We start from the raw sequence: 14,210 nt of genomic DNA on the forward strand, positions 1-14,210 counted from the left end.
ACACCTCTACCGCAAAAAATTGCAATGTAGCAGCCCTGACATAAAATGCGCAAAAAAAAAAACAGACACAGTTAAAACTGAGGGAAGAGCTTGAAACAAAGAAGTTTAAACAAGCGATAAAGCTCAATCAGAAAACATGTGCAAACAATGAGCAGGCACACCATTGTAATTGAGAAAAGACATGCAAGTTTACATTGTGCATCTGCTTGTAGAAGGAAGTGATTTACTAAAGGTGATTCCCCCACTCCACAGGGTATGTATGGCTCCTTTTTCCCCACAGGGCATTTCAATAAAAGACCCAGTTTGCACCACAACATTTTGCACATGTCCGTGGGTAGAGCAGAGCCAAGAACGCAATAGAGTAAGGAGTGGTATGGGGTGGAGGGAGTTTGGGTTTCTTATGGGGAAGGGAGGGGGTCACAGGAAGAAGAGCTGTGGGGGTGTAAGTAATAGGGCATACAGGAGAACAGAGGCTGCCGGGTGTCCCCGGTCACGGAAGGGAGAGTGGGGGGGGGGGAGCAGAGGTGTAGGAGTTGTCCCCTGTACAAAACGAGGGACAGGGGTGGAGCCTGCGAACAAGGAAAATTACCTGCAAGGCCAAAACCGGATGCAGGAAACCGCATCTTGACAAAAGTAACCGGCGGCCAATTTTCATAGATACTTCCACAGGGGTATCCATTTATTAAAACAGGTTCATAACTTTCTACTTACAGTCTAGTTGTAACCTTACTAATAATGAGGCAGTTTGCAAGAGCCCACAATGTGGAAAACCGCTCTCCGAGCAGCAAACAAACTCAATTGTCCTAAACCTTTCCTCTGAAATAGGTAAGAGACATTTTTGGTTGGATGCCTATTAGGTGCACTGTCTGAATTCAATAAAGGAGAGCAGGAATAGATCTGCGCAGAGCCACATGTTTAAGACACAAAGACTTGGCATTAAACGCCCTCCATTATGTTTTTGCAACAGATTACAAGCTGCATAGTGATGCGTTTATTTCCACAGAATGGTACCTAGACTTTTCCAATTTATGTTCAACTGGAATATATCCATTTGTTTTTTTCATTTGGGGCTTGTGTCCAAGTATTAAAGAGATGGAACATAATGGGGTTATGTACAGGAATCTACTCATTATGAGATGTAAAAATAATATTACAAGTGGAGTTTGGTGCCCTTATTAAGAAATTCTGCCTTCAGTTAGACTGCTCTTAGGATCATATAACTCCTTGAAGTGCACAGCAGAAGATACTTTATCCTGAATATTTAAGATTTTCCCCAAAATGCATACAGCTTTTTTTCATTTGACCCAGACTCGTGTGATGTGCGGTTGACTGCATGAATGGAAAGAGGCGCTGGATGCCCATTATAAATGTGTCTGCATTACATTTATTATTGTTATGGACTGGAAAGGGTGAAGCCTAACCCCTGAGAGTTTGCTGATGAGTCCCTAACGCCCCTTTTCTCAAAAATTTGCCAAACTCTTTTAGTAGATGCCATTAGCATCCAAGAAACTTCTGATTAATATGTTTTACCTCACAAAAGGAAGAAAGTATCATTTTGGGTAACAGTATCTCGGCTACTTCCATTCCCCGACAGTTTGGATGGGTTCAATTACGGGTTTGAAATCCCCATACAGTTAAAGTGACTTTTGCAACAGTGCTTGTCAGGGCTAAGATCACCACACGGGTGTCCCAAGATATTTACTGTCCTGTCTCAACCCATGGTAAAGTCCCTGGACTTCTGTGTCCTTTTATATGCTGGGCCAGGAAAGAGCTAGCAGCAAAGGCCTTCACCAGCCCTTATTGTGGAACATACACAGCGTATGCTCTACGATTGCTAGAAGTCTTGTTTGAGGCAATGGCGGGACAGAGGCAACTGAGGGCAGCCCTTGACCTGTTTGCAGAGGTAATCTCTGGTGCAACACTACCAACTGTGGCCACGATTTGATCCCTGGTGTATGGGTGTGCGCTGATACAATAGCCCATTTTGAGACTCCTGGGGTCGGCAGAGACAGTACTCGTGAAATGAATGGTTCAGTTGTCCTTGACATGATTTGGGCCAGAGACTACATGTACCACGGATCTCTGAGACAAGCTCTTCATTCTCAGTTATTCTACTGGCTTACCATAGTCGCTTAAACATATTCCAGGACCAGTAAAATGATTGTGAACTAGATATGAGGCATAAATCCCACCCCATTATAACACTTATCTGTCATAAGAACATTAAATGGCATATCAATCCATCAATCCAAATAGAAAAGATTTGGGCATTTTAAAATAGCTGTTTGACGAACTATAATGATGTGTTCGATACTAGGAAAAATATAAAATTATAAAGAAGCGAATAGAATCACAACAAAAAACAAACTAGAAAGAACGCATAAAAAGACTTCACTCAAAAAAATAGAGACCTTACCAACAAGTGCAATAAATTAAAACTAGCAGTATTAACTTGACCAAAAATGCATAAAAGCCAGCAGGATACCAGCTTTTCAAATGGAACGAACAGGCAACATCAACCATAATTAATAAATAAAAGTCAGACCATGGATCTTCTGACAATTGACCCAATAGAAATGGCCTATCTATTTAAGGACTATTACTATGGTACAACAAAGATAACAGCAAACCAAAGAGACGGAAGACTACCTGTCCGAGATTCTTTTAAATCAGATGCCAAAGAGTGGCTGAAGGGGATTTCTCATCCAAGTAACACACCTGCATTATTGAACGCTCACCACTAGAAGTAAATGAATTCACCACAATTCTTCAACAGTCTAATCAAGAGCATAAACATAATTTAAAACACTGACAAATGTATTTGAAGTGCAAGATTTAAAGCAATACTCTGTGTACTGCTGACATAGGGACAACACCCTCAGATGTGTGCATCATAACAAACACTACAACTCATTCATTTCTGACACTGTGTTTTGCTTCAGTGACGCCCCACTTCAAACACTGAATACATTCAAGAAACAGATTAGCATTTTCTTTCAGAATATTCAGAACTGCAGATCCTTAGACAAGAGGGGGGCTGAACACTGCACTTCATCATTAATATGCCAAACTGTTGCAAGCACCAAAACAGCTGAGGAATAAGAAAAAAGCTTGAGTGATTAGTATGTCAGGCAATAGACCGAAAACACCAGTTAATACAATTGCTTGCCATATTTCACCAAAGTATGACTGAATAACAATGAAGCCACACATCAAGAATGCAAACTATACAAAAACGTGGTGCTGTACAATAAAAAGAGCAAGTGCACACATGGATAGGCAACTTATAGCTCCCATTACAAAACATTTTAGATACCATTAGCACCACAAAACCTGCATTTTATATGAACTAATATGAACACTACCCGTTATCAATAAAAGGGTAGACACAAACCAAAAAAAAACATGCCATGTAGCAAAATTACCAGACTGTGTTTAAAGATAACGGAGTAGAAGAAAGATTTATAAAGTATTTATAGTGTTATAAAGCTAAATAAAAAGTTCACAACAAACGGGATATATGTGCAAGTTAAACAAACCTGGGAGTTTCATTTTGGAACAGGTAAATCAGGATCCAATCCAGAATAACAGAGGTAACTGTTCAAGAGAACGCAGAAGAAATAAGGTACAATAATGGCAAACCTTAGGCCACACCATAACCAAACTATGCTAGCATGAAGACTGAGATGCAATAAATGTCTTCTAGAAATCTTTCCTTTTCAGTTGGCTAAACAATCAAAGGGCTCCTGAATGTGGGCAACATTTGTCTATTGATGTACAGAGTATTTCATAACAAACTTGGAGCGGGTCGAATCTTTGAGAGAGAGATGTGCACAGTGCTTGTGTGTTGGTCCCCATGGTAAAAGGAACTGCTTCCCTGTAAAAAAGGTCATGTGCACACCGAAATATATTTGCTACATCTATGTGGTTGTGTTATATGAAAATGCATCTTTTTTTAACTTATTCTGAATCCTAAAATATATATATTTTATTAAAAATGTAAAGTATTTGGTCCAAGAGATGGGTGGGCTAAGCCCAAACATCTTCCCAAAGATATCTTTGCAGAATCCCATGTTGCGGGAGAAACAAATTCAAGTTAAACCCACGATATTAGAAAACCAATTTGATGAGGGCATCAAAGAAACTATACCCACTGAACACAAACTGATATTTCAGAAAAGGTCAATGCGACGTGTGAAGGTCCCACTCCTTTGTAAGTATGGACAAATGACAAATAGAGATTTCCACATTTTTGGTTGTGATTGCTTAGGTGATAGCTGATCCTAATTAGGTTTGATGTTCATGTATATACAAAAAATACAAGAGCATAGTCAAGTTCGAAAAATTATTCATATCTATTAAAACCAATTTAGGTAATTGAATATACAATAATAAAATAGGTAAAAAGTAATACTATTAACAGTTGTCCATTTGTTAAGTTTCACAGCAAAATGAATGTTGTGTAAAGTAGATAATATTTACAATGGAAGAAATGTAACTGATGAGACAAGTGAAGCTGCTAAAACTTGCTTGAATATTCCAGGCTTAACGATTTGAATAAGGCACATATAAATTCTCTCCATTAAGAACTTTCAATAGTGTGTTTGCAGTCTTTTATTCTCCTCTCGAAGCTTTTCAATTTCTGTAATCAAACCTTCGTTTACTGAATACCGTTCAAGTAAAGTGTGCATTTCATGCTGAAAGAAAAACCAAACATGTTAGTCTTAATCTATTACGTCTGAACAAATATAATTTTGTAGAAAGATTTGGATATCTACATTTATAACAACCTCATAATGTAAAGTACGTACAATATATTGTTTTAATTTGTTAATTCTAGTTTATTACAAACCTTTATACGTCATAAAAAATAAAAGACATACAATATACAAGGAATCAACATTTCATCTTAACACACTTCCTTTAACTCTTCATAACTACCGTACTTATTAATAAAAAAAACAATCTTCCCATAAGCGGTAATACATAACATGAATAAAGTTAACTAGTGCAATGATAATTTTCACTTGGTTCCTGTTCAACAAACACCATACATCCTCTGCATTTGCAATGCTTGCCTCATGGACAAATGCATTAAAGTATCTGTGATGCATGTCACTAGTTTTGACGCATTCTAGTATTATATACGTTTCCATGATTCCATTATGCCGGCGCCTATACATAAGACATTTCTTTTCTCTTGAAATGCCTCTTCTTGCAACCCAAACATCAGATGTACATCATTTCTTTAGTCTAAATCTCAGAAATATTGTCTGCCATTGGGGATGAAGGGGAGCGCTCAACATACTTGGGTATTGTGTGATAGCTACTAATAGACTTTCTATTTTCTTTTAACAATGTATACTCTATAATAGCTACACTTTGCTTTACCCAGTCATGCTCTCTCGAGTTGCGCTTCACTTTTTCTGGATGGTACATTAATAGCTCATTGTTACAACCAAGTTCATCGAGGTGAGCCTCCCATTCCATATTAAAATTTAGGACTGCCGGTGAGCCATAGCTGAGTATTTGACTGAGTTTAATGAATAATTATTCTTTTGGAGGATTCAACGTTTTGTGGAGAATCAAATTTTTTGGCCCAAATAATTGAGTCAACGGAGTGAAGCCCCATTTCTAATCTTAGGGCAACTATGGGCTGGCTGGTAGATTTAATATTTTTTCCCATAAAAACCTTCTCTTCAGGGAAATCGCTTACTTCTGGGTTGCAGGTTAAGGAGGGTATCACTTTTTATTCATAAAGGTTTGAGAGAGGAACCAGGGGAAAACAGCAATATTTAGCTTTAATTTAATTTGCACCAATAACAAAAAAAAAAGTTTCATATGTAAACCCTCCACTACCACTCCTGCTCTTCTTGCGGTGGTATTGTAGACCAAATATTTAAGTATAGTTCTGGGGTTTTCCTTTTTGAACAAACAATTCTTTCATTCTTCCTGATGCATTGAAGGATATAATGGCAGTTTTCAACACATTAATTATCATGCTGTTATCTGACAAATAAGGCTCTGCACATAGGCCAAGTTTTGTGGTATATCTGCAAAGGCAAAGAATTGAACATGTTCCTATCCTATCCTGGGGAAAAGCACAGATGTTCCCTAGTTCATATGACAGATGACTCGTATACAAAATAATCAAATAAGAAGAGACAGGGGGACAATCAATACAAACCCCTGTTTTAAACCCAGTTTTGTGTTCATCTTCCTTGCACAATGACATGCATGTTTAGTCCAACATGCATAGTCGTATCAGAAAGAAGTGGTATTTTTAACAATCCTGGGGGAATATCTTTTTTCCATAACTTGTTCCATAACCTTGTCTGGTATATACAGTCAAATGTGGCACACAAGTCAAATAATGAAATGTAAACAGGAGGATTGAAAGGTGTGTAAGCCTGATTTTGAAGCATTTCTAATACAAGTCCATTAAGGGAGGTTCCCACAACTCTCCCAGATCCAGTTTGGAAAAACTGACAGTTGGTTAGAACTCCTCACCCATTCCTTCAGTTCTTCCCCCACTAAGGAAGCACATAAATTACTCGTTTAATCTAAGAGGGCTATTTGGCCTATAATTGATGGGTACTGTACCGTCTCCCTTTTTGGAAGCCTTGTGCCATGACGCTGGTAATCGGGATTCCGCAATTTTTTAAAATAAGGGAAACCAGACTTTATACCATGCAACCTCATCTCTGTTTAGCATGAAGTTGGCTAGCCAATCCGGGCCCTTAATTTTCGAGGGTTTGCACATTAAGATTAGCCTTTCAATAGCCTCCTGACCAAAAGAACTTTCCACCCACTGCAGATTTTCTGCAAAAATGTTATGCTGGTGTTTCAGATTTTAAGCAAATCGTGCCTTTAATGTACGCAACCTGCTAGAGTTCATTAATAGAGCTTGTTTGAAGACATTTTGGAGAAACCCCTACCTTATTTATACAATGCCAACATTTCTGTGAATCTCTGGATTCAATAATTCCCAACATTTTGTCACTATTATGTTGAGATTTACCTTATATTCTTTTAACCAAAATTTGTAGTTTTATATTTGTGCACCTTTGTTGTCTCAACAAAATCCGCCAATAAACCTTTATATTTCGAATATCTCTTAAGCTATCTTGTACTCAATATTATATTTGGATAAAAGACCTGTTTTTTTTACAATATAACTTGGTGAGGTTTTAGGTACAAACTTTTTTGTTGCACAACAACCCAGCACTCGTTCTATTATAATTGTCAAACCTACTCCCCCTTCCCGCCATATGCCTTGCTCAGATTTGTTCAACAATTCTCTGCCATAGTGGGACAATTTCAATCTGTTTCCCTGTATATTATTCTCCAAATTATAGAGATTAGTACCCCCCAGTTTGGCTGCCTCCGGTAACCCAGTATGTAGTATAAGCATGGAATGATCACTTCTAGTGGTTTCCCGAAAGGAAATAGATTAAATAGGACTAACATTTCCTGAGATACAAAGAAACAATCTAATATGGTAGTGCTCACCCCTCTCCCTCAAGTACTGATAGAAGAGGCATGTGCAAAGACTGGAGGGGTGTTATCTGTACTCCTGCCCTCTATATGGCAGAGTAGAAGCACAGAGCACCCCAGCCAAGATTCTCTATTCAGTAGCTATGGGCGAGCAATCAAAGCTTAAGCTCTCAGGAGGTGATGCAGGCTGGTTCTTAAATACTGTGTAGTCCCCAAGCCCCCACAAAGTAATGTCCACACACTAGGTTAGTGATAAAACAGTTCTTTATATAAATAAGGTTCAAGTTATATACACCTACATTAACACTTTTTGCTCAGGTAAAACTAGAATGCTAAATGTATAATTTATATGTGGTACTACAATTACTCTTTGACTCCATTAAAATGCACCAACTGCGAACAGTTTCAAATGGCATACAAATCAATAGCAAATGGTATCAACCATAGACTTAGGAGGAAAACAAGTTGGTTAAACAAATGGCAGAATACTGGGTCCCTACCAAAATCACAGTTCTGTGTGAGGACCCCCCCGTCCCACCTGGGCAACCTGTAAATAATATATTAAACAAGCCCCAGTCCATTTATTGCTTAGCCGAGTCTTATTTCCTTCTATAAATGCTCTAGTAACCCAATGTACATGGTTTAGCAGAGTTCGACGTCTAGTTGACAGATCCTCCTTGAGTGAACTCCCTTTAAGGCAGGAGCGTTGAGTCCCTCGAAGAAAACAGTGAACAAGGCGTTGAGGCAGCAGCTTCGGTTGTGGAGGTGCCTGTCGACGATCGGTTGTGAACGTCCTGCGACTATGAGGCATGCGGTGCACCAAGACGACAGTTCGTTGCCGCAAAGAGTCAAGGAAGAACGTAGGCCCAGCAAGGGCGTTGTGTCGTGAGCATTTGGCGTCGGCACTTGACCATGGCTGGCTTTCAGATCTTCATCAGCGTCTTTTTGGACTTGGGGTGGCGGGAAACCCACCAGCAGATTCTCCTCAGTTCGGTGGAGACACACTTTCTCCAGTGTGACAAAGCGGTCGACTGATGAGCAAGGGAGTCCTTGATTCAAATGTCTTAGGCAATGGAGCATTGCGGCTCCGGTCAACAATGATGGTCTTCGACGGCGGTGGACTTCAATGTCCGGGCACTTCACTTCAGATTCCTCAGCAGTCCCCATCTTCGCTCAGCAGCCTTTCGATGACTGACTTCCAGGGAGCCTTGGTGAAGGTTAGCTGGTGCACGATGGTCCCTTGTAGTTCGGAAAGAGGTCTCCTAGCCAGGTCCCCTCTCTGATCAGTCCTCCAAGGCACGACAGCTTTCTGATTACATCAAAGGAAAGCAGCAGGCAATTCTTCTGGCTCGGCTTCCAGAGTAAGCATCAAGTTTCAACTTCAGCTTCTGAACGATTCTAGTCAGTTAGAGGTCCCCAGATATACTGCCTGGTCTCTCATTCACACTGCTGAGATAAACTCAGGCAGCCAATCATTCATGCAGGCAGGCAGCCAATCAGGCTCACCGTGCATTCAGGCCATTCTTCTCCATCCAGAAACTTACAAGGAATGTGGATTGGGATAAGCACCCAGCCATTCAGCATTCTGCACTGCATTCATAACAATTTGGGCAGGGCTGTCTCAGTCATTGTGTGTCACACCAGAAACCCATAACATGAAATGTATATTGGTCACACACTCCATTCACCCAGGTCCCACCCCAAGGGTGTACTCACAACATACAGTCATTGGGAAGGCTCCAGCCAGTCTGGCCTGGACTTCCCCACCATACCATATATTGAACTTCCATCCAGCAGTCAGTCACGGGACGGGACAGAGACATGGCTTCCCAGGACTTCGTGAAAACAAGGTAACAGGCAATAGAAAGCAAGAGGCCACAGGGGCCATCTTGTCTCCTATCAGGAATCAACTGATTCCAATGGCAGGGCCTGGGTATCCCAAAATGGAGGATACTCAGAGCACCTGTCAAATTTAACATGGAGCTGCCACCAGCCCATACCCTGCTCTGTGGGCCACACACAGGTGCCCAAAAACAGACTAGGGGTACAGGGTTGTACACCCACCCATGGGTGCCATAAGGGTATCCCAAGGGCCTGTTCACCAAACCAAAAAGAGGTAGAGCTGCACTGCCAGGAGTCCCAAATGTACTCCTGTGCAAAATAACAATGAACACACATGATAAAAGGAGTACAGGACCAGGACAGAGGCCCTGTCCCTCCAATGCATTTCCAGCATCACAGCGTGGCTCCCTTTATTTTACCATTTACCCTAAATAGGTTGCAACAATTCATAGCCTTTACCCAGGCAGCCCACCCCCACTTATTATCCCAATTATTATTTTTTCTGTCTATTACTTTCTCTTTAACTGTTGACTGGGATTCTGGGCACTTACAATTCAGATCTCCTCCATATAATCCACTCTGAAGCGGTTTGATTAGACCATTGTAATAGGCTTTCAGGGAAAATAACAGCTTCCTTACCTCCACACTTAGTGGATTCCAAAATATATTAATTACAAGCATATGATGGTTCCCCCATTCCAGGCTGACAGCTAACATTGCCTCACAATCAGTAGATCATTCTTTTAACAGAAAACCTCAAACGTTCTCTACTCCAATCATTAATTTCCCCTTCTGGTCTTTCCTTAATTCCTTTCGTTGCTGCAACACTTCCGGTGTTAAGATGATGTTGACATTTGTAATGTTTAACTAGTGAGAATTCATTTGTAGGAAGCTATTAAAGCCCTTGGAATTCCAGCTAAGGAAACAGAAGCTCTATCAAAGATTCAGATGGCAAAACACGTTTTCAGTCTTGGTTGGTAAGGAAATAGAAATCCAGTTCCAATTTTTTTTAGAACATTACAAGACTTCAAGTTCAAACCTGGTCCAAAGTGATCTACAAACAATCATTCACATATATAAATTTGGGTCTCGAAGAGTCTCTCACCGCATTACACAAAATGTTTATCAAATTGTCCCATTCACCCATCGCTTTATATCTTTCTGTAACGCTCACCTGATTCCCGTAGAGACGCCGGTCTTGACTGGGCGTATACCGTATCTTCAAAGGTGATGTGTAACACACGGCTGGCTCTTTGGGCTGGACCTCTGTGCACTGTATGTCTGACTCGAAGGGTAAGATGTCTGCAGATAGAAAATATGGAATTAAGGAACTGGGTTATTGAATGTCTCTCTCTTCTTCCCTTTCTCTTCTCCTGTAGAACCCCAAAGGTTAACGCTCTCACCTTAGGTAAGTGAACGCTGTGCTCTCCATCTGCCTCGGGGCAGGGTGCTGTAACCAGTTTCTTCACTGGATAAGGGGAGCAGGCCTCTTGACTTCAGAGGACTGTTGTCCGTCGTTTACTGCACGAACGGTAAGTTTCGAGTAATTCTGTCTTTAAAGTCTTTAGTAATGATGTCTCTTGTTTTGCAGGGTTCCGGCGATGGCGGATGACGGGCTGAAGTGAGTTGAAGATGGAGCCCGTGTGATGAATAGAAGCACCTGGAAGCACGTAAGTAAGCGCTTGTTGCCTGCTTCACAATGCGCTCTGTCATTTTGCAGGTACAATTTCGGAGCGGCTGCAGGGTGCCGGAATACCCACTGGGTTAGATGTGGAAAGGAGTAATGGCACGTGAGTATTAAAGTTCCCCAATGTCTTTAAACGCACCTTGTTTTGTCTTTCAGATGCGGGATGCAGCGCCGAAGGCCTCCGGAGCGTGCGAAGAGTTGGTAAGCTTTTGTCTTTCAGATGCCGGAATGCAGTGTGAAGACCTCCGGAGCGCACGAAGAGTAGGTAAGCCTTTGTCTTTCAGATGCCGGAATGCAGCGCGAGGCGTTGGTGACAGCCGATGGACCAGGTAAGTGAAGAGCTGTCACTGAAGACCGTAATGCTAACTTGTTCTTTCCAATCTTTATAGGTGTTGCTGAAGACTGGATTCAGGATGGTAAGCCTTTTTCCTTAGGCCCAGGATCAGATGCAGAAGACACGATGAGCGTTCTGCTGCAGAGGATGCAGAATAACGCAAAGCAAGATTCATCCATCGGGTGTGGTTTAAATAGCCTCCTGTAGTGCTTAGGTGTCTCCTTCCACAGCCACGCCTAGGTAAGAAAAGAGTTCCTGCTTTCCAGAAGAGTTCCAGTGTTCTGAATCTAGGGAGTGGCTCCTGCCCCACCCAACAGGAAAAGTAGTTCCAAACAGAAGAGGATCAGAGGCTCAACTGGCAGGCAAGTAAGCAGCATGGTCTGCTGCAGGTAAGTCCACCCAAGCATTATGAGCCCGGCGCTTCCAGCGCTGGGACTGGGCATATTTATGAGCCTGGTGCCACTGGCGCCAGGACTGGGTCCAAAAGGTCCCAATTGGGACTGGTTGGCACTCGGAACCTGGGTTATGGATCTGCTTCCAAGGGAGTTGGGAAAACCCTGACCTTTTGGAAGCAGAGATCATGACACTTTCACCCAGTCAGTTGCAATGCTCACTGCGCATCTTCCCACTTCTGCCATATCATATCAGCTTTCCTTGGGCATCCTCTAGCTGTGCACACTCTGTGCTCCATCATAATATATATATTCACGTCTGCAATTCATTGATCATATTGTGGGTTTGTTGTAGAGCCCCACAGTTTTGCAATCTTCCTCTTAATTTGTGCTGCCGTTGTTGATAAAAATAATTTCTCGTATCTGGACAGTTCTCCCTCCTCCTCCATCCCAAGCAGCAACAGTTTTGGATCTCTGTGTATCTCCTTCCCCAGCACAAGTGAGTTTATCGCAGCACTGCTGCCAGTACTGTTGGATGCTATTGCATGCCCATAGTATGTGAAAGAAGGTTCCCTCCTCCCTTTTACAACAAAGGCAATGCGGGTCAGGGATTCCCCCCCCACCCCCATCTATAGAGCGCCACTCTCGGGTAATATATCCTGTGCAGTATTTTGAACTGTATAAGTCGCAGTCTGACGTAGATTGCTACCTTGCGGGGGTACATAAGGGCCATCACCCAGTCCTCCGATTGTATGGCCCTGATATCTCTCTCCCATTTCAATTTCAGGCTCGAAAATTCGGTGGTGGCAAAGGAGGTTATAACATTATACATTATAGATGTAGTCTTGTTATCAATCCTTACCTGGACTATGTTCCTTTCAAGAGGGGTACTTTCACGCATAGTCGCTAATTCCGGCAGAGACTGCAATGCATGTTGTAGTTGTGTACAGTGGTAGCGTTTGGTGAGTGGGAGATGAAAGCGGAACACTAGGGATTCAAAAGGCACCAATTTGCCATCTGCAATAACATCCCCAACTGTTTTGATGTCAAGGTTCACCCCACTGTGCCATCTCAGGAGTTTATTCACTTCAGGAAGGTTCCCATTACCACATACTGGTTGTAATGGGGTGGTTTGTGTGTCCAAACCCATGTACTTGTGCGCTGCTTTCCAAACCAGTGAAACATGTAACATCATGGTATTGGGGGGGCCGGGTGCGTGCTTTGTTTCCCTGTAAAGATGTTCGAGCTGAGACCTGCCTTGTTCTTCTATGCGCATTGCCCTGATGTGCGGCAGTGATTTGTCTCCATGCAGTATATCATTAACCACTGCCACGTGGCTGGCCCAATAGTAGGACTGTAAGCATGGGAGTCTGATCCCGCCTTCCCATATGGAGCGCTGGAGAGTGCACAATGCAAAAAGGGGATGTCCACCGCACCACAGTAACTTTCTGAGTGTGCGGTCGATTTTCTGGAATTCCTCCAGTGGGATGTGTAAGGGGCATTTTGTAATATATATATAGAAAACGGGGCGGGCCATCATTTTAAAGAGCGCTGCTCTGCCCACCAGGGTTAATGAAAGAGAAACCCAGTGCCGAATATCCTCCGTGAATCTTGCCGTGATCGGATGGAGGTTTTTATCCATGTAATCGCCTAGGTTACTTGTGATTTGTATGCCAAGGTACCGAAATTGATCCGTCACGATTCGGTATGGGCAGTTATCCGGCACTGTGAAGCTCGTTTTATCTACTGGAAATAGTATTGATTTGGACCAATTTACTCCGAGTCCACTAAATGCTCCGTAGCTGTTTCGTAGATTCGTTACTGCAGAGCAGGAGCTATGCAGGTCTTTCGGATAGATTAACAGATCATTCGCATATAGGGAGACTTTATCTTCCCAATCGTCCACTCAGTGAAAACCGCTCCATGTTGATGTTCGTAACAGTACAGCCAGTGGCTCCATAGCCATTGCAAAGATCATTGCAGACAGGGGGCACCCCCGTCTAGTCCCTTTCCCCAGTTTAAAAGTCTTGAGGGCCACCCATTGACTCATTTCTGCCTCGGGGGACATGCACCCAGACCATGCATTGCGGACCAAATCCCATACAAATCCCATATTGCCTTCCAGTGCACTAAGTCAAAAGCTTTCTCAAAATTGATTGCAAGTAATACTAGGGGATGTTCATGCAGGTAGACCTCTGCGGCATAAATCCGCATTGGTCAGGGTGGATCAGTGCTGCTATAACCTGTTGTAAACTGTTGGCGAGTACCTTTGCCAAGATTTTGGTCTCGCTGTTAAGGGAGATTGGTCTGTAAGAACTGCAGCGATCTGGGGGTTTATCTGCTTTGGGGGATCACCATTATCGTGGCTTTCCGGAGATCTGCGGGTAGACAGCCCTGGGTTTTAGATTGTGAGAACATTCGCAACAGATGCGGGGCAATCACATTTGTTCCCAGTTTG

At 42.4% G+C, this 14,210-nt stretch overlaps 1 protein-coding gene across 1 annotated transcript in view; it reads right to left on the reverse strand.

The window, feature by feature from the left end:
- Positions 1-4,331: 4,331 nt before the first annotated feature.
- The window catches only part of NEDD1 (NEDD1 gamma-tubulin ring complex targeting factor), a 551,712-nt gene continuing 541,833 nt past the window's right edge, over positions 4,332-14,210 (reverse strand). The window contains exon 15 of the mRNA XM_069629423.1: positions 4,332-4,697. Coding sequence (XP_069485524.1) covers positions 4,593-4,697 — 105 coding nt within the window. The 3' untranslated portion in view covers positions 4,332-4,592. The remainder of the gene's footprint in view (positions 4,698-14,210) is intronic.

This window comes from Ambystoma mexicanum, chromosome 12, assembly GCF_040938575.1.
Source record: "Ambystoma mexicanum isolate Mex_15411 chromosome 12, UKY_AmexF1_1, whole genome shotgun sequence".
Classification (NCBI taxonomy): Eukaryota; Metazoa; Chordata; class Amphibia; order Caudata; family Ambystomatidae; genus Ambystoma; species Ambystoma mexicanum.